General features: G+C 61.9%; 1 protein-coding gene across 1 annotated transcript in view; it reads left to right on the top strand.

The window, feature by feature from the left end:
• Positions 1-9,176: 9,176 nt before the first annotated feature.
• RALGDS (ral guanine nucleotide dissociation stimulator) overlaps positions 9,177-16,487 on the top strand; it is a 37,396-nt gene continuing 30,085 nt past the window's right edge. Inside the window, exon 1 of the mRNA XM_035341758.1 lies at positions 9,177-9,524. Coding sequence (XP_035197649.1) covers positions 9,402-9,524 — 123 coding nt within the window. The 5' untranslated portion in view covers positions 9,177-9,401. The remainder of the gene's footprint in view (positions 9,525-16,487) is intronic.

The following is a 16,487-nucleotide window of genomic DNA, read 5'->3' as shown; positions in this document are numbered from 1 at the left end:
CTGCAGGGTGCTGTGGGGTGCTGCAGGGTGCTGTGGGGTGCTGCAGGCTGTGCCCACCAGCCGGGGCTGCCGCTCTCTCGGACAGATGTCACCAGGAGGGCCCTTGTCCCTGCCCAGAGCGTTTACGGGATTAAACGAAGCTAAATTGGGCCCGGAGAGGCACAAGCTCAATGCTCACAACCCCTCCTGGTGCTTTTGGGACAGGGGAGGATGAACCAAAGGAGGAAGATTTTGGGGTCTCGACAGAACGCGGCTCTTTGGTCCTGCTGCTTCTCTGACTTTATCCTGTCTGGTGCCCTTCTCACGTCCCGTCCTCCCCAGCCCTGGTGAGGGATGGGGTCGGTGCCCACGGGGGCGGTGGGAAGCAGGCGGGCACCGACGGCCCCTGGGGTGGGGAAGGGGAAGGCTGATGCTGTGATGGGAAGTGGTCGGGATCCGATTTTTGACTGGAAAAATGTGCGCAGTGAGTGGGGCCGTTTGGTCTGGGCCTTGTCTGCATTGATCCAGCACGCAGACAAAAACGGAACCAGCGCTGCTGGGGGGCAGCGTGTGAGGCAGGGGCTGGCACCGGCACGTGTAGTGCGCCCCCGGCAAAGGGGCTGGCAGCCCAGATACTGGGGTTTGCGTCCTGACCCTGCCCGGGGTCAAGAACAAGAGCACTCTGTCACCGTGGCTGCGGGCTGGAGGGGGTAATTCTGCTGGGAGAGCCAGGCAATTACAGGTGTAAAGTCATCTAGGAAAAGACGTCGAGAGCTCAGTCCCCTGCTCGTGCTGTGGAATGCAGGCTGCGTTCCTACGGAGCGCTCTGCACGAAGTCTGGGCTTCAGCCTTCCCTTCGCTGTTTGTATTTACCCCATTTTACATCGGGGGAAACTGAGGCACGCAGAGGTATCTGTCCCCAGACTTAAATCCTGTAAGCAGGGGGTGGGAGGGTGCAGAGCACAGCTGAGCCGTCCTGGCTCCCATCGCATGCCCTGCTCGAGGAGGACGAGCCCTTTTGGGGGTGCAGGCCATCCAAGCCCCGTCCTTTTGATGACTACCGGTGAGGAGGAATTTCCAGCTGTGGCCGCACCCCGGAGCTCCGCTGGCTGCACGGCCGCATTGCTCGTGCCTCGTAAACGTTTCTGTGCCGGGTTGCCAAGGGAAAGACCCACACAAACAACGGGGAGAACTCGGTGCTGCAAAGTAAATAGGCTGAGCAAACAGGGAGGGGATCTCGCCTCCGGTCTAATTGCTGCAGGTGTGCTCAGGGCGTCGGGACGCCAGAAAGCAAAGGTTGGTGTGAGGTGGGGAATGTCAGCCTTTAACGCCGAAACCTGCCCGTGAGCGGGGTCAGAAGGTGGCTCCCTTCCTGGGCCAGGCTCCTGGAGCTGCAGGCTTGTCCCTTCTCTCCTTCGCTGCCTGCTTGGGCCGGAGAAGGGAGCAGACGGCACGCGAGAGGGGCAGGGGCTGGCCGAGCCTCTGCAGGACGCGGAGCCTGAGCGCAGGGAGCGGGGCTGGGGCTGAACTGGCTTCGGTGCCTCCTTCGTTCATCCGAGGCCGGGAAGGGAGCCGTGCATGGCCGCACCTGACAGCCAGCAGCTCGCCGACAGCCGTGCTTTGCTGTGGTCAGGAGGGTGAGCAGGCAGCAGGTGACAGCGAGCGGGGGTCCTGCTGGCAGCGGGGTCCGGGGGGGCGCAGGAGGGGAGATGCGGAATCCTTCCACAGCGGGGATCCGCGGCTCCATCTGGAGCTCCCACTCGTGTGTGTGTGTGTGTGTGCCTACAGGCAGAGCCGGGCAGCACGAGCGGGGTGTGCAGCGACTGCTGCAGGCTCCAGAAGAAACCCCTGGGCTGGGATGCTCCAGGGCCTGATCCTACACCCTGCAGCTCGGCGCAGTTTGTCGTCTGCGGGGTCAGTTCGCTTTGCGAGGGCTCTTCACGCGACCAGAGGAGGGGGGTTTCAGGACTGTTTATTCCGGGCACTTTGGAGGTTCTGTTTCTCAGTTCCTTGCGATGTTTTTGCCGTGCCGTCCCCTGTACGGTGCCTGGCTGCTGCACCTTGGGAAGCGGGGGTCCCGAGCTTGCCTGGTGGTCTTAAAAGCAACCTGCCCTATCCGTCAGGGCTGGCTTCGCTTGATTACCTTCCCATTGCTATAGCAACGTGCGCCTCACGCAGGATGCCAGCGTGCTTTCCTGGCAGCAGACGCAGAGAAACTGCTTCACCTGCCCCCAAACTGCAACCACCCGGGAGCAGGGGGGCTGACCGATAACCAGAGGTGCCGAGGAGCCGGTGCCGGCTCGCTCAGGCTGACCCCGCTCTTCCCACCAGAGGCTGTCCCCTGCCACACAGCTGCCGGTGGCCATCGGGATGGCTTCGGGGCTGCCTTCCCCCTCCTGGGGTGGCTGCTGCTGCCCCCGTGCAGTGCTTGGGGCTGGCTGGGGATGGGTTTTGGAGGCCCTTTGCGGGGCCGGGCAGGAGAACGGGGCTGTGCAGCAGATGGCACTCGTGTTTTCCCTATGAATTATTGGCTTGGGTTTTGCCTTCGTCAGTGCTGGGAAGGGTCAGCGGTGACAAAGAGGGGGCAGATCTGCTCGGCGGAGCTCGGGGTTTGCTCCTCGCTCACCGAGCGAGGGAGCTCCCTGCGGGGTGCCGGATATTTGCTTTCTTTACCAATTTTTATTTCCCCCCACCGCATTGTCACTTTTGGCCGTGGGTCAAAGCCAACACTTGTAGATGGGAGCTGACGTCAAAGGCAGCTCGGCGGTGGCGTGGCAGGGGCTCCCAGGACAGGGTTTCCGCTCCCCCGGGGCTGCGAGTTCATCCCCTGGGAAATCGGGCTTCAGGCGAGCACCAGAGCTCGGGGAATTCGGGGTGTCCCAGGGTGTCCCCTTGCAGGTTTCGCAGGATGTCTGGTGCTTGGGAAGCAAACCCCGTGGGACGCAAACCCCACAGAGGTCACGGCCAGCGCCCGAGGAGCCCGCCTGGCTCCGTACGCAGCCTGGGGCCCTTTGAAGCCTCCCCCCGGCCCCGCTGCCTCCCTCCCGCAGCGGATTTCCCCCTGCCTGCTTCCTGCCTGTCTCAGCTCTTCACCTCCAGCGTGAAAAGGGCTGGGTGGGTGCGTGGGGGGGATGGCTGGTCCTGGACAGGGGTGGCCGAGGGCTGGGGTCGAGCTCAGCCCGTGCTGGCACGTCCTTTCCTTCCCCAGGAGCCGGGAGCCCCACGTTGGCTGCCTCGTGCCTGGCCGGCCAAGGGGACCACGAGTCCGTTCCTCCTCCTCCGGGCTCTGGCGGTTGTTTGAGGGCCCTGTTTTGCTTGGCAGAGGATGAAAGTCCCCGCGGGCTCCAGCCCTCCCCTCAGCCTTTCCATGGGGACAGGCGGGCGCTTCCGTGCTGTCCCCAGGGCACCGCGGCGATGCTGTGGCTCTGCGGGGTGGGTTTGGAGCCCCCCAGCATGGGGACATTGGGCACGGTCCTGCTCCAGGGCTCGTGGGGGGACAGCTTATGCTGTGCCCTGTGGGGTAAGCACTGAAACAGGGAAAGGTTTTGTTCAGGGTGCCCATGGCATGGATGGGGACGCCTGCAGCCTCCTGTCCCCCGACAAAGAGCCCGTCCTGTGCGTTAAAACCCGTGCTGGAAAACATTAGGGCAGTGCTGTGTGAATAACGGGAGAGAAGGGGTGGGGAGAGGACTGATAAATGCTCCCGCTGCCTGGGGAAGGTGCGTTTCTGCTGGGGGGGAGGCATTTTTCTCCCTTCTGCTGCAGCTTGGGGATAAGTGCTGCACAAGTCTTGGTTGTGCTGTTGGGAGGGGAGCTGGACCCGGGGGGCTTTTGTTTGGACGAGGCATCGGGAAGGCATCTTGTGCTGCCCCAAAACCCATCCCTATGAATGGCTCCGCAGCGCCAAGGGGCTCGCAGGGGCTCCTTGCCCCCCGGGACTGCAATGCAGCCATAGTGCAATATTCCGGGTCTGGGCCCTGCACTCTGTGTGCCTGGGCACCGTTTTCCTGCACGAGACCTCCCAGCTCCTTTGCAGGAGGCAGTGACCCGCAGCCAGAGCTTGTGGGGTGGACCCAGGAGGTCTTCGTGGGGACCGGCCCCGCACCCATGGGTGCCACGACCCCAATTCTGGGGGCCTCACCCAGCACCCACGGAGCCGGGCGCTGTGCTGGGGGGCTCCGGGTGCTTACACAACTCCCCTTCGCTCTGCTCCCGCTGCTGCTTGAAAGGGTGTTTAGTTAATAGGATTATAAAGCTTTCCTGTCGTTAGGCAACGGAAATCAATGGAGGGCCTCCAGGGCTGAGCCTCATCCGATTTGCAGCGCGGTCGCTCGATGGCGGTGACGGGTGTGTGGTGAGGGACGGGTGTGGGGCAGGAGGGGGACGTGCCACCTCCCGCGCCGTGCCCTGCTCCCAGAGGATCTCTCTGCCGCCGGGACCAGCCGTGTTTCTCCTGTTCCAGGGGTTTGGGGAGCTGGGCTCTGGCTGCAGCCGGTGCTTTGGGGAAGGGTCTCGGTGCTTTCTTGCCCACCGAACCTGACAGCGTTTGGGTTTTTGGTCCGTACCCCCCTGCCGTGTCCTTGTTCACCTGTAAGGGGAGCAAACCACAGCCGGTGTCCAGGCTGAAACGCCCCTCCTGCTCTGATCCAGGGCTGGGCTGGCTCTGGAGAGGTCCACAAAGGCCGTCGGCTCCTGCGTGGCCGAGGAATTGGTGCCAGACCCCTCGCCTTCGTGCTGGGAAGGTGGGCAGCCCTTAACTGGAGCCCTGAAGGAAACCTCCAGGAAAATCAAGCTGCTCCAGGAACCCACCAGTGCAACAAGTGTGCCAGCCAGGGGCATGGGAACAAGCTGCTGAGGAGGGCACTGCTTGTGGCAGAGGCTTCTTCGGAGCGGCCGTAAAGCGAAGAGAGAGGACTGGGAGAGCCTTGGCTTCGTGCCTGGGGCTGGGAACCGCCGCGCTGCTCCAATTGTGTCTGTTATCTCCGAGCCTGTTCGCTGTCTGACAAGCGATACGGGGCAGCGATGTGGCTCCGCAGATAACCTCCTGGCCACGGCTTACGTCGTGTAAAGCGTGCCCGGGGAGCTGCGGGCTCAGCAGCACAGGGTTCTGTGGGCCGGGGGGACAGGGCCCTCATCCCCTGGGTGTGTTTGAGCTTCGGTTGGTGACTCGGGGGATGCAGCATCCCCGGCGAGTGCTCCAGGTGCTGTGCAGCACGTCCCCGTGCCCCATCTGCCTGCAGGTCTCGATGGCTGTGGACATATGCCCGCGGAGATGCCCCGGCCTTGCTGCCAGCCTGCTCTCCCTCGGCAGACGGCTGCTGCTCCAGCCTGGCTGCCAGGTGGAATAAAACCTCGCCGGGAAATGATAATTGGTGACAGCAGGGGCTGTCGCGGCTTGCCCGTGCCCTCAGCCCTCCGTGCCCCGCGGCACCGCGCTGTTTGGAGCAGAGATGCTGTGGGCAGCGAGGAGCTCCTGGTCGGGCTGGGCTGGCCAGCGTGGGGCCGGGCGAGCCCTGCCGTGCCCCGTGGGCTGCCCACCCCAATCCCAACGAGGAGGTTGTTGCGATGGGCGAGTGTTTGGGGAGACGCTGGGGGTTTTCCTTGGGTTTGGAGCTGGCTGGGAAGAGGTGTGATGTGCACATGGCAGCTCGTGGCACCTCTGCAGCCCCCAGCTCCCACACCCACCGTCTGAGCCCAGCACGGGGAGCTGGGTGCCCCTGCACGAACGCAGTCATCCCAGCTATTTGTGCCCAAAGCACGTACGGGCTGCGTGCCGGGGATTTCCCTGCCCGAGAGCTGCACCCAGGCACCCTCCTGGAGCTGCTCAGCCTGCCCTGTGCCCGGCCATCTCCACCCCGGGGCTGTGGTGTGGGTGCCCCCATCCTGGGCTCCGTCCCCATCCCCGAGGGGAGGTTGTGATGGAAACCCCATCACAGCGTTACCATGGCAGCCTCCAGCAGCTCCCTCCTGACGCCGTACCCGCCGTGACAGCTCAGTATTAGCAGCTCCCGTGGGACCCATTCCAACAGGATAAAGCGCTTTCGGCACGGGACGCGGCAGCTGGAGCGCGAGCGGCAGAGCCCCGTTGTGCCGCTGATGCGGGGAAACGGCCTCGGAAGCAGAAAGGGGGGGCTGTGGGCACCTCCTGGCCCTTTTCTATGGGGAAAGTGGTCCTCGGCCTCGCTGGCATCCCCCCCCCCGGTCCTTGCATCCCCCCCCGGTCCTCGCATCCCCGCGCGTTGCTGCAGTGACCGTCTCCATGGCGACTGGTTCCGAGCGGCCGCATCCAGGCACCGCGGCGGGGGGCGATGGGGACGCGTCCCCGTCCCCTCCCCGCGGGACCTGGAGGCTTCGGGGCGCCTTCCCACCCCCGGGGGAGCGTGGAAGTAGGAATCCCTCAAGTGACAAATGTGTGGAGGAATCCCGAGAAAACTAATTGCTTCCCCCCCACCCAGTGCTCGGTGCCTTTCGCTTTGCGGTGGTAATTGCTGCTCCGCACCTGTTAAAAGGCCGTCTCGTGCCTCACACGGGCTCGATTGAGAATTAATTTTGCATACGTGTCCCTTCTGGGGAGCTCGGGCATTTATTCAGGCTGGGGCTGCTGTCAGGAGTGTAGCTTTGAGGGTGCAAGGGCGGCTGCTTGAAGTAAATGCCTAAAAGCCAGGGTGTGGTTAAAAATGAGTGGGGTTTGTTCTCTTAACTCACTTGGGACAAGACAGATTTTGAGTGGGATTTACAGAAGCACCAGGATAACAAACAAAAACCCTTGTTTTTTGCTGAGGAGTTGGTGTCCCGCCTGCTCAGGTCCCCTGGAAGCCCCGCAGGACACCCACCCGCGGGACACCCACCCGTGGGACACCCACCCGCACGTCCGAGCCTGCTCTGCCTCTCGAGGTGTGCCCGTGGGCTTCCTGTAAGCGCCCCATTTCTGCAGGGGGATGCCACCGGGCTGGGATTCCTGTGCTTTCGAAAGCAGGTTTCCTCTTCCTATTACCGATAAGTATCGAAGGGGAAGAGCTGCTGGGATTTTCCATTTGCTTTCCACTTGTCACACTGCTCTGCTTCCCCTTTGCCTTTCCGTCATCCTCACACAGTGAAAATAAACCCGTGGGGTCTGCATCACTTCCCCGAAGCTGGGCATTCTCCTGCGGCGCCGTTTGGGCTCGGGGACAATTCGGGGAGCTGCAATTTCCTTAGGAAAACAAACCTGCCGTGGTTATTGCTGTGGGATTTCTTTCGTTTTGTGGAAGCCTTTGATGCTTGACTTCATAAAGCGCTGGGGTCAGCCTTCCTCGGACGGGTCTTTGTCCTCAGGAGTGAGTCACTCGGTGGTAGAAGCAGCTAATGGGCTGGGAGAGGTCGGGCACTGCTTTTGGGAGCAGCCTGAGCGCCTCCACCGTGTGCTGGGCACTGACACCCTCCTGGGCACAGGCTTGTCACCAAAACCTGCATCCACGGACACTCGGTCGTGGTTCAGCCCAACGAGCCCGAAGCTGTGGGCTTCCTCTGCTGAATGTGCAGGAAACAAGAGAGCCCCAGTGCAAAACGAAACGGGGAAGCAGCGGGGGCTGCGCTGGAGCTTCTGCCCGACGCGGGGGTGTGGGGTGCCGGGGGAAAGCTTCTCCTCCAGCCCTTGCAGGGCTTCCCCGCTCCGTGGGCTCCGTCCCGTGCTGGGGATCTGTTACCAAGGGGGACGGGCTCGGGGTTCTGCTGCTGATGGAGGGCTTGGGATCGTAGCTCACCCAGGGAGCAGTGGGATGGGGCTGTCGTTCACAAGCCTGTGCAGGATCGTCCTGTCTGTGCTGGTGTGATGCCGGGGGAACCGTTGCCGTCTGCTTCTGCAGCAGATGTCCCGGTGGCGAGCGCTTCTCGGGATGGTGCTGCAGTCATTCAGCCCCATCAGAAGGTGCAATCCCGGCCGGCCAAGCCCAGTTTGTTACTGGAAGGTTGTTACTGGAAAGCCGTGCTCTGCTGAGCTGTCGTGGGGCGGCGAGGAACCCGAGCGGGGGCTCGGTGCAGCTTTGAGTCACCTTTCCTGGGAGCGGGGCTGCGGGTGCTGCCCGTGCTGGGGGCAAGTTGCGTGGCCGGTGACGGCAGCGTGAGGCACGGGAGCGCTTTGAGTCACCGGGACAGCGTGTGCATAGCGAGACGGTGACTCCGTGCCGGGGTGTTCCCTGGGCCGTGGCACTGCCTTGGCGGCACGAAAAGGGCCGGGCAGTTCCCGAAATGCTGCCAGGCTGGGAGACGGCCCCGGAGATGGTGCCTGCTCCGTGCGCAGAGCGGGGTTTAGCCGGGTTCCCCAGTGCAGCTCCGAAACCTGAGCGTGAGCCTGCCATGCCGTGGGCTTTGGGAATGCAGGGACCGGGCTGCACCATCCCGGGTCTCTGCCCTGTGTGCAGCAGGGGGAACCCCAAATCGGGGCCTGCTGCTGCCCCCATTCACCTTGTCTGGGCCCGTGGGAGACATTTCTAGTGTGAGCATTGGTGCCTTTCACACAGGTTGGTGCAAATGCTGCAGGAAGATGCTCTTTGTATCTAAAACACCCCACTCTGAGCTGCTCTCCCCCCAGCAGAACTCCTTTTTGGAGCTGTGGGCTGCCTGGGGTGCAGAAGGCAGCCGGTGCCGTGCTCCCCTGGGCAAAACTTCCCCCCACAAAAATCTCCAATGCTCGCTGCCTTTGTTCGGTGCCGCGCTGCGTTTCCAGTGCCATCGGGCTCCCAGGGTCTCTCTGGGTGTGAATTATCGAAGCCTCACTGTGGTCCTCGGAGCGCAGGAAGGTGTTGATCTGAAACTGCCTCTGACAATGGGAAGCGGGGATGGAGAAGAGGAGAAGGCAAGAAAAGGGGGAGGCTCCCACCCGGATCAGGCATGCTCCCTGCCTCACACCCTCTCATCCTTCCAGCTCTGCCTGTTTGCCTGCCACAACAGCCGGAGGGGAAAGCTGCAGCCTCTGCAGACCCAGTTTGATCGCCAGCAGAAATCAACAGCAGGCAGGACCTGTTGTGTCTCGGGGACAATGCGCGGGATCCGCGAGTGCCGCGCATGCAGATGAGGCTTTCAGCATCTCACCAGTGCAAGGTGGGAGCCGGCACTGGGATCGCCCTGAGAGCGAGGAGCGGCTGGGGAGGCAGCGTGCCGCGGCATGCTCCCAAAGGGCTGCTCCTCCGACCGCGGGAGCGTCGCCCGCTGCACACACGCACACACACACAGGCGCACTCGCTCACACACGCGCACACACAGCCTCTCGGTGCGGCTCCTCGCAGCCCTTTGATTTGCGAGGAAGGAAATAAGAGCCCTCGGAGCAGCAGCAGCGGCTGTTGGCAAGATGCGCTGAGAAAATCGAGCAGGGAGAGATCTCCGGTCTGCTTCCCTGCCTGGCCTGGAGCCCCTCCTGCAAGAGGAGCGGCGGCAGAGAGAGGAGAATGAGCAGCCCCTCCGCGCCTGGGAAGATGGAGGCGAAACCTTTGTTCAACGTGCAGAAGGCTCTGGTGCAGCCCGTGCAGATGTGCATGTTGGATATCCCCCTGAGCGTGCAGGATGACGATGTAAGTGGCAGGCGAGGCGGCCGCCGGCCCCGCGGGGGCTCCGGGGCCGCGGTGGGCGTGCAGGGGGCAGAGAGGAGCCGTGACCCCACCCCGGCGCTGGCCGGGGCTGGTGGACTTATGGCAAAGTTGAAGGTGCCAAGAGGTGGCACCGCCTCCCGGCGCAGCCCTTTCCTCCCCGAGCGCTGCGTTTGGAGCCAGCCAATTTTGCTCTTGCAAAATCCAAGATGAAAGGAGGAGTTGGGGAGGCAGGGGAAGCTCCCCACAGGGTGGGAGACTCACGGTGGCGCTCGGTGCAGAAGGGCAGGTTTCTTGCCACTGTCTTGGCTGGGGATGGTTCAGAGGTGGTGGCAGAGCTCGGGGCTGCCCTGCCCGGTCCCGCTGGCACCGTGGGCACCGCTCCTGCCCGCTCGGCTGCAGCAAAGGGCAGGGCTTGGATGCACAAAGTGGCGCTGGCTGTAGTGCTGGGGCTGATTTCCCCATGTGTGTGGCTCAGGGCACCCATCATCACCTTAACTCTGCCCCTCGCAGGAACACACTGGGAACCCGACCGCGTGGGGGAGAGAGCCCTGCCCCAAAGCTTCTGGGGACCCCAACGCAGGGGCAGTGCTTCCCCCAGCTCACGGTGGGCGAGCAGGCGGCACCCCGGCTCCGTGAGGGTTTGGGATGCGCTCCAGGTGCTGTCAGCATTCGGGGCAGAGCTGCCTCTGCCTGGGGAGCAGGGGAAGCCCCCGCTCTTGCTGTGCGTGCTCAGCGTTGGTCCTCACCGCAGGGGCCTTAAAAATCTGCATTTTTCCTGGTGGAGAGCAGTTAGAATAGAATGGTGAACATTACCTTCTCTTCTGCACTACCTGCGTGCTTAAAGGGATAAAATGACACCGGGAGGAGCCCTCGGAGGAAGGAGGGCTCCCCTGTGGGTGCTGTGCCAGATCCTGGCAGGGGTGGGCAGCCCCAGCCCAGCTCCTCTGCAGGGACAGGCTCGCAGGGAGCTCCTATATTTAGAAACGCCCCAGGGCTTTGGCAGCTCCTAGGGTGCCGCTGTGCTAATGAGGATACCTGTGACGGTCACTGCAGAGCCAGCAGGGCGTGCCGGGGCTGGGAACGCGCCCCGAAAGCTTGGCAGGGAGGGGAGCGGGGGGGTGAGGGCAGCCTGCGGGATGCTGGAGCGCGGGAGGAAGGCGCTGACCTCGCAGCTGGGTGCTTTATTCTCATTTAGCTCTATTTGTCGGCAGCTCCCGCCTCGCCGTAGCCATACCTGGGGCTGGGTTTCCCTGTAGCGTGCGGTGTGGTGTGGGATCCTCAGGGTTCACCAGCGCTGGAGACCGGTGCCTGCCTGGGCAGTGGCTGGGATGGGGCGTGGGGATGCCCTGCCCTGGGTTGCTCAAAATGACCTCAATTTGCTAATTGTATCCATGGTTTCATTGCAGAATGGAAAAAATAATAATAATTAAGGGGGTTGTGCACCATTGGAGGGATTTTCTTTTTGCTTGGTGTCCCCAGCCCTCCGTCACCGCCGGGGCATTTGCTCCACTGTGCAGGATGGAAGGGGTTAGCGCTTCCCGGTGGAAACCCGAACCACTGGGAGCATGTTCTCCAGCATCCCCGTTTCCACTCGAACTGGGGCTCCGCCTGTGTGCCTTGTGTGTTTGCGTGAAGGAAACCCGGGGGTGCTCGCTGCCTTCCCTTCTCCCAGAAAGCGGGGGCGAGGCGGCTGCACCCCCGCAGCGCCGGCACCTCTCTGCGCTTGGAGCCCCTGCAGCGGGAAAGCCCCGGGCGAGGAGCGATGGGGAAAGTCCTCGCTCGCGGCCAAGGAGCTCCCCGAGTCGAGGGGATCGGTGCCTCGTGCCTGCCCGGGGCTGTCCCCACGCTGTCACCTCGCCAGGTGGCATCTCCCGCTCTGCTTCAGCACCTGCAGGCTCACGGATTGCCTTTCCTCTTGGAGAGGGCGCAAGGAATTTGGGAGATTAGGGGCTGTTACGTGGGGACTTCAGATGCACGCATTTGAGCAGAGCTCTAATAAGCAGACGGGGTCCAGGGACCACGCTAATAAGCGGCCAAATGCTGCCCACTGCCCAGCAGCACTGAGCTGCGAGCGAGGGAGCACCCGGGCAGGTCCGCAGGAGGCAGGGGTGGGAGCGGATAAAACAAATCTGCATCACGGGAAGGGAGTCGGAGCAGCATCCTGGCTGCATCACCGTGCCCCACTGCCCTTTGGGGTGCCCCCTGCCTCTCCCCACTTGTTTGCCCTTTGCAGCTAGGGGAAGGAGGAAGGGACACGGGCCACCAGGGGCCACATCCAGGGGCTGGCACCCCGGCGTGGTGCTGCGTGCCGGGCGGAGGTGGCTCTCCTTTCCGTGCCCCCTCGCCTAGCTGTCGCTGGGGCTGCCAGTCCCCCCCTTTCATAACCCAGCCGAGCAGTTGCAAAATTTCTCGGGTCGCTTCTCTTGCTATTATGGGTAGGGATTTCCAAACCTTTGCTAATAAAGGAGTAACGGTTTCTATATCTGGGAAATGGGGAAATCAAGGAACGAGCTGTCGCAAGCGACGTAACGGCTTTTGGGGGCACCTCGGCACTTCCCTCGTAGGATGGAGCTGCATGGCAGGCTGCTTCGTCGGCCTCCTTGGCGATATCCCCTCCCTGCGAGTGGTGGGGACAGGGACAGGGTCCTGTGGTGCGGGGGTGCCATTGCCTGGGGGTCGATTCCATGCCCCGGATAATGGGAAGCCATCAGGGGAAGGCACCAGCACCCTGCTCAGCCCCCCCTCGCCCTTGCTCCTCGGTGACGTCCTCGTGAGCGCAGCAGGTTTGACTTCAAAGCAGTTAGCAAATATTTTCCACTCCAGTGGGCTAATTAGTTAAATTACATTTCACATGCTAATTTATGCCTCTAATATGATTTTTTTTCCCCATGTACTGACGTACAGGAGGAGATAAAAGCTTGGTTTGACCTTAGAGCCAGGCCCGGAGGAGCTGGAGATGGGAGCGAGCGATCAGTTCCCAGGTTTGCTGTAGCCCAGGTTTATTCCCCGCTGCGTTCAGAGATCTCGTTTGGGCTTTTTGTCTTTTAGCTGACTGCAGCCCGGGTACCTTGGGTGTAATGTCATCTCCTGGCACGTAGAAGAAAAACTTGGAGATCAGCACTACTCAGTTTCTGATTTCCAGCTCCATTACTCAGGAGCACAGCACCAGTAGGACCTCGGAGTGCTGATAGATGGCAAGGGGCGAATCCTGCCCGGAGGGGCTTGGGGCAGCGCCGTCTCCTGCGCACCAGCGGCACCAGGGCTGCCCTGGGGACTCAGTCTGCTCCTCGACGATCTGCCCAGCACCAGGGCTGATGGAGCTGGTTGTGCAGGGGCTGGAGATGAGCCTTCCTCGCCACGCTTGGGAGGATGAGGGCCTCTGGAAGGGCGGGATGCTCTCCCCATCGTGAGCCACCAGGGCTCAGCACCCTCCCATGGATGCAGCGGGTGTTTTGGGGTGATGGGATGAGCTGGCAAGTTGGGGAATGCACGGTGTGGAAAACTTCTGTCCTGCTGGTGAACCCTTGCTGGTGACCGAGCCCTGCCTAGAGACTCAGCACCCCCCCCCCCCTGCAGCAGCCTTCCCTTGGGTGGCTTTGCCCACCCATGCCCGCCGGGGGTCGAGTGGGCTTCCAGCCGCTGGGACGGGGAGCTGGAGCTCGCAGGGGTTGGGGGTCAGTCCCAGGCGCTGGGGCGAAGCAGTTGCTGAAAACAGCCCTGCAATGAATCAAACGCTTTGTCGTGTTTATATCAAAGGCTGTTTCTTTTCCACTGCCTGTGCATGGTAGATGTTATCAGGAGGGAGGAGCTGAAAATGAGCGCTGGGACTGTTTCCTGACCACAATTACAGACAAAAACAACAAATCCCTCCATCCTCTCTCTTTTGGCCAAACTCTCCTTTCCCCTCGGGTGAATCATCACTTGGCTTCTTTGAGGAAAACTGGAAACTACGGAAAAAGTCACCCAGGCTGAATCCTCATCCACGAGGGCAGAATTCCAGGAGAGCGCTGTAAAATCCCGGGACCTGTGGGAAGCGGCAGAACCCCCCCATTGCATCCCTGCCTCCCTGGGGGCTGGGTTTCACCCCCCTGCTGTGGCTGCCCCATGGGTTCAGAGCACGCAAACAAGTGTGAGGGGACACGGGTGCGCTTCTTGCTTGTGGTGTCTGTGCAAGCGGCCATCCTGGGAGCGTTTGGGGACAGTGGTGTTCCCCAGTTCCAGCTGCTGAGGGGGGGCCGATTGGTGTGCTGGGCTGAGCTTTCACCCTGGGCTAAAGGCACGGGGGAGAGGGTCACCGATGGCTGCTGCGTTTGGTTCCTGGGTGCTAACGCGGCTGGGGTCTTCGCCTCCACGTTCGTGCGAGCTCCTCGACCGAATCCGCGAGGGGGATGGAGCCGTGGGCGTGCCGGGCTGGTGGTACTTTAATAAGCAGTCAGCAGGACTGCGCTGATGCAGCCGGGCAGATGAGGGTTGCCAAACCCAAATGAGAACCCGGACCTCTGGGGCCTCGAGCAGAGTCTGCCCCAGCGCCCGGGACTCATCCTGCCCGGCCACTCGTCATCGCAGCCCCAGCGGGAGGCTCGGGGGAGCCCCACGTGCAGCCTGGGAGACTGGGGGTAACTGGTGTGATTAAAGCAATGCCAACGCTCCCTGTGCTCAAGTGCAGGAGGAGCTGACGCTTCCAGGAATGTCGGACTGATCTGCTTTCAGCGTGTTTTTATAGGTGATTGGCTGGGTCTGTGCTCACCAGCACTAGCTGCAGAGTAGAAAATGCAAAGGAAATTTGGTAAAATGCCTCGTGCTTGTCCCTTGCAGCTTTTACTCTGCAGACAAGCATCCCAGAGGCGTGCGCTCAGCCTCCTGCACTTTCTCAGGTGAGATGGGCTTTCTTCTCCCTGCTTTCTCTCTCCCCACTCTCATTTCCCATCCCGATGTCACCATGAGGACCGTCGAACTCGGCAGAGCACCTTGCGTGGCTCCTGGTGCCTGCATGCTGCTGGTGGTCGCTGGCTCCATCCTGGTGTCCCCGCTGCAGCTGCCTCCCGGCGACTCGGTGGCACGAGGTCCCTCTGGGACAGAACGTTGTCCCCTGTCACTTGGCCCCGGGGCTCGGAGCAGGGCTGCGGGCACAGCTGCTGCAGCACCATGCTGCAAGCATGCCGGCGTTGCTCCTCTGAGCCACGTCGGGTTCGGAGGCTGGTTTGGGGCACGTTGCAGTGCCCACCTGGGGCTTTGCAGGGGCACAGGGGTGCTTCTTGCTAACACCAGCTCCTTTCTCACAGCGTTCAGCGTCCCTGAAACCGTTTGCTATTACTAGTGCAGTGAGGGTTGGCTCCATCCCACCCCGAGGAGATGGCTCGCGGTGGATGCTGCTCTGTCATCTGACCGTGCTGCAACGTGCAGGCGGGCTGATGGCTCACTTCGGGCAGAACTTGTGATACTTGGTATTTTTAACTCCTGGGGTCACGCGCGTGGGGCACGCAGGCTGTCTGCTGTGGGGAGCTGCAGTCCACGGCCGAGGCTTTCAGGTGTCCCCTCGATACCGGGCAGGATCAGGCCCTTGGCTCGGGCACATCAAGGAGCTGTGCAATGGGCTTGGTTGTGTCTGGCCAGGATGTTGGCAACAGGGCAGCAAATGCAGAGCAACACCCCCAGTGATGCTGGGGCACTGCTTGCTCTGTCTGCCGGGAAATAACATCCAAAAAAAACCCCTAAGAATAACCCCTTCTACTTTTCCTTTCCTTCTCCCTTTAGGCTTCTATGTACATTGGTCTGAGAGTTTGGGTGCTTTTTTCTTTCATCACCACCCGTCTTCCCCCCAGCCCTTCTACTTCCCATCCTGGAAACTGAGCACAAACCAAGAACTGTGAACAGAGAGGTCGGAGGGGAAATGCGATTTTTAGCAGCAGCCTCCGGGCTGACCGACCCCAGCAGCTGGGGGCACCTCTGGGGCCATGGGGACGGGGGGCTGGAGCCAGCTGCTGCAGCCCCCCAGGGTCCGGCAGCATTGCGGTCACGGCTCAGGGAGCCCCTGCCCAGGGGGGTCCTGCCAGGGCAGCCCCCGAGCTGCTGGAGCTGAGAAGTGGAGATTAATCCCTGCCCACTGCGTGCGAGGGAGAGGGATCAAAAGGAACTGTGAAAATCCCGGATTTCCCTTCCCGTTTGGCAGAGGGAAGCACGGGAAGGTAGATGGATGGTCTGCGGGGCACAGCTCCACCATTTCCCATTGCACAGGGCTCGACGCCCTGCACCCGTGGGCCTTCATCCCCGGTTGTTTTGGGGTCAGCACAAGGCTGCATCCTGGCAGCCGACCCCATCCAAGATCTCCAACAAACCTCAAATTCCAGGGGGCCCCTCGCCACGAGGCTGCTCCAGAAAAGAGCTTTGCAAGTGGATGTGGATGTCGGGAAGGGAAAGCAAGGCTCCGAAGCGAAGGGAGGCTCCGAAGGGAAGCTCCGCGGGGCTCCGGCTTTGGCAAGGAGGTGACTCGGCACACGCCAGCCCGGTGATGCACCTGCGTGCTGCCACGTTGCACGGCTGCGTGTCATGGAAACACTGACACAGCCCCGCAGCAGCGTGTCGCAAACAGCAACGGGGTAATTAAGCATCAATACGTAACGATGTTCGCCGCTGAAAGGAAAAAATCAACACGTGGGCTGCTCGGGAGTGGGTTCATCAGCCCGAGCTGACGGTGGGAGAAGCTCGTCGGGGCAGGATGGAGCCGGGCGCTGCGATGTCTCGCCGAAAGTCCTGTCGAAGTTGGATCAGACCCATAGGAAGCAACTCATTGCACTCGTCTTCTGCTTCCTGACCCACCTAAAAATGCCTGGGTCACGTTTCCTAGCCTTTTTCCCTGCAACGAGGGGGTGGAAAACTCTTAAAATCTCTTTTCCTACCGCAATGAGCTTAATGGCGAGCTGGTGTCTGCCTGTCTGTGGCCTCCCT

Source organism: Oxyura jamaicensis, chromosome 17 (assembly GCF_011077185.1).
Source record: "Oxyura jamaicensis isolate SHBP4307 breed ruddy duck chromosome 17, BPBGC_Ojam_1.0, whole genome shotgun sequence".
NCBI classification, from domain to species: domain Eukaryota; kingdom Metazoa; phylum Chordata; class Aves; order Anseriformes; family Anatidae; genus Oxyura; species Oxyura jamaicensis.
This window is presented reverse-complemented; position numbering and strand designations above follow the sequence as displayed.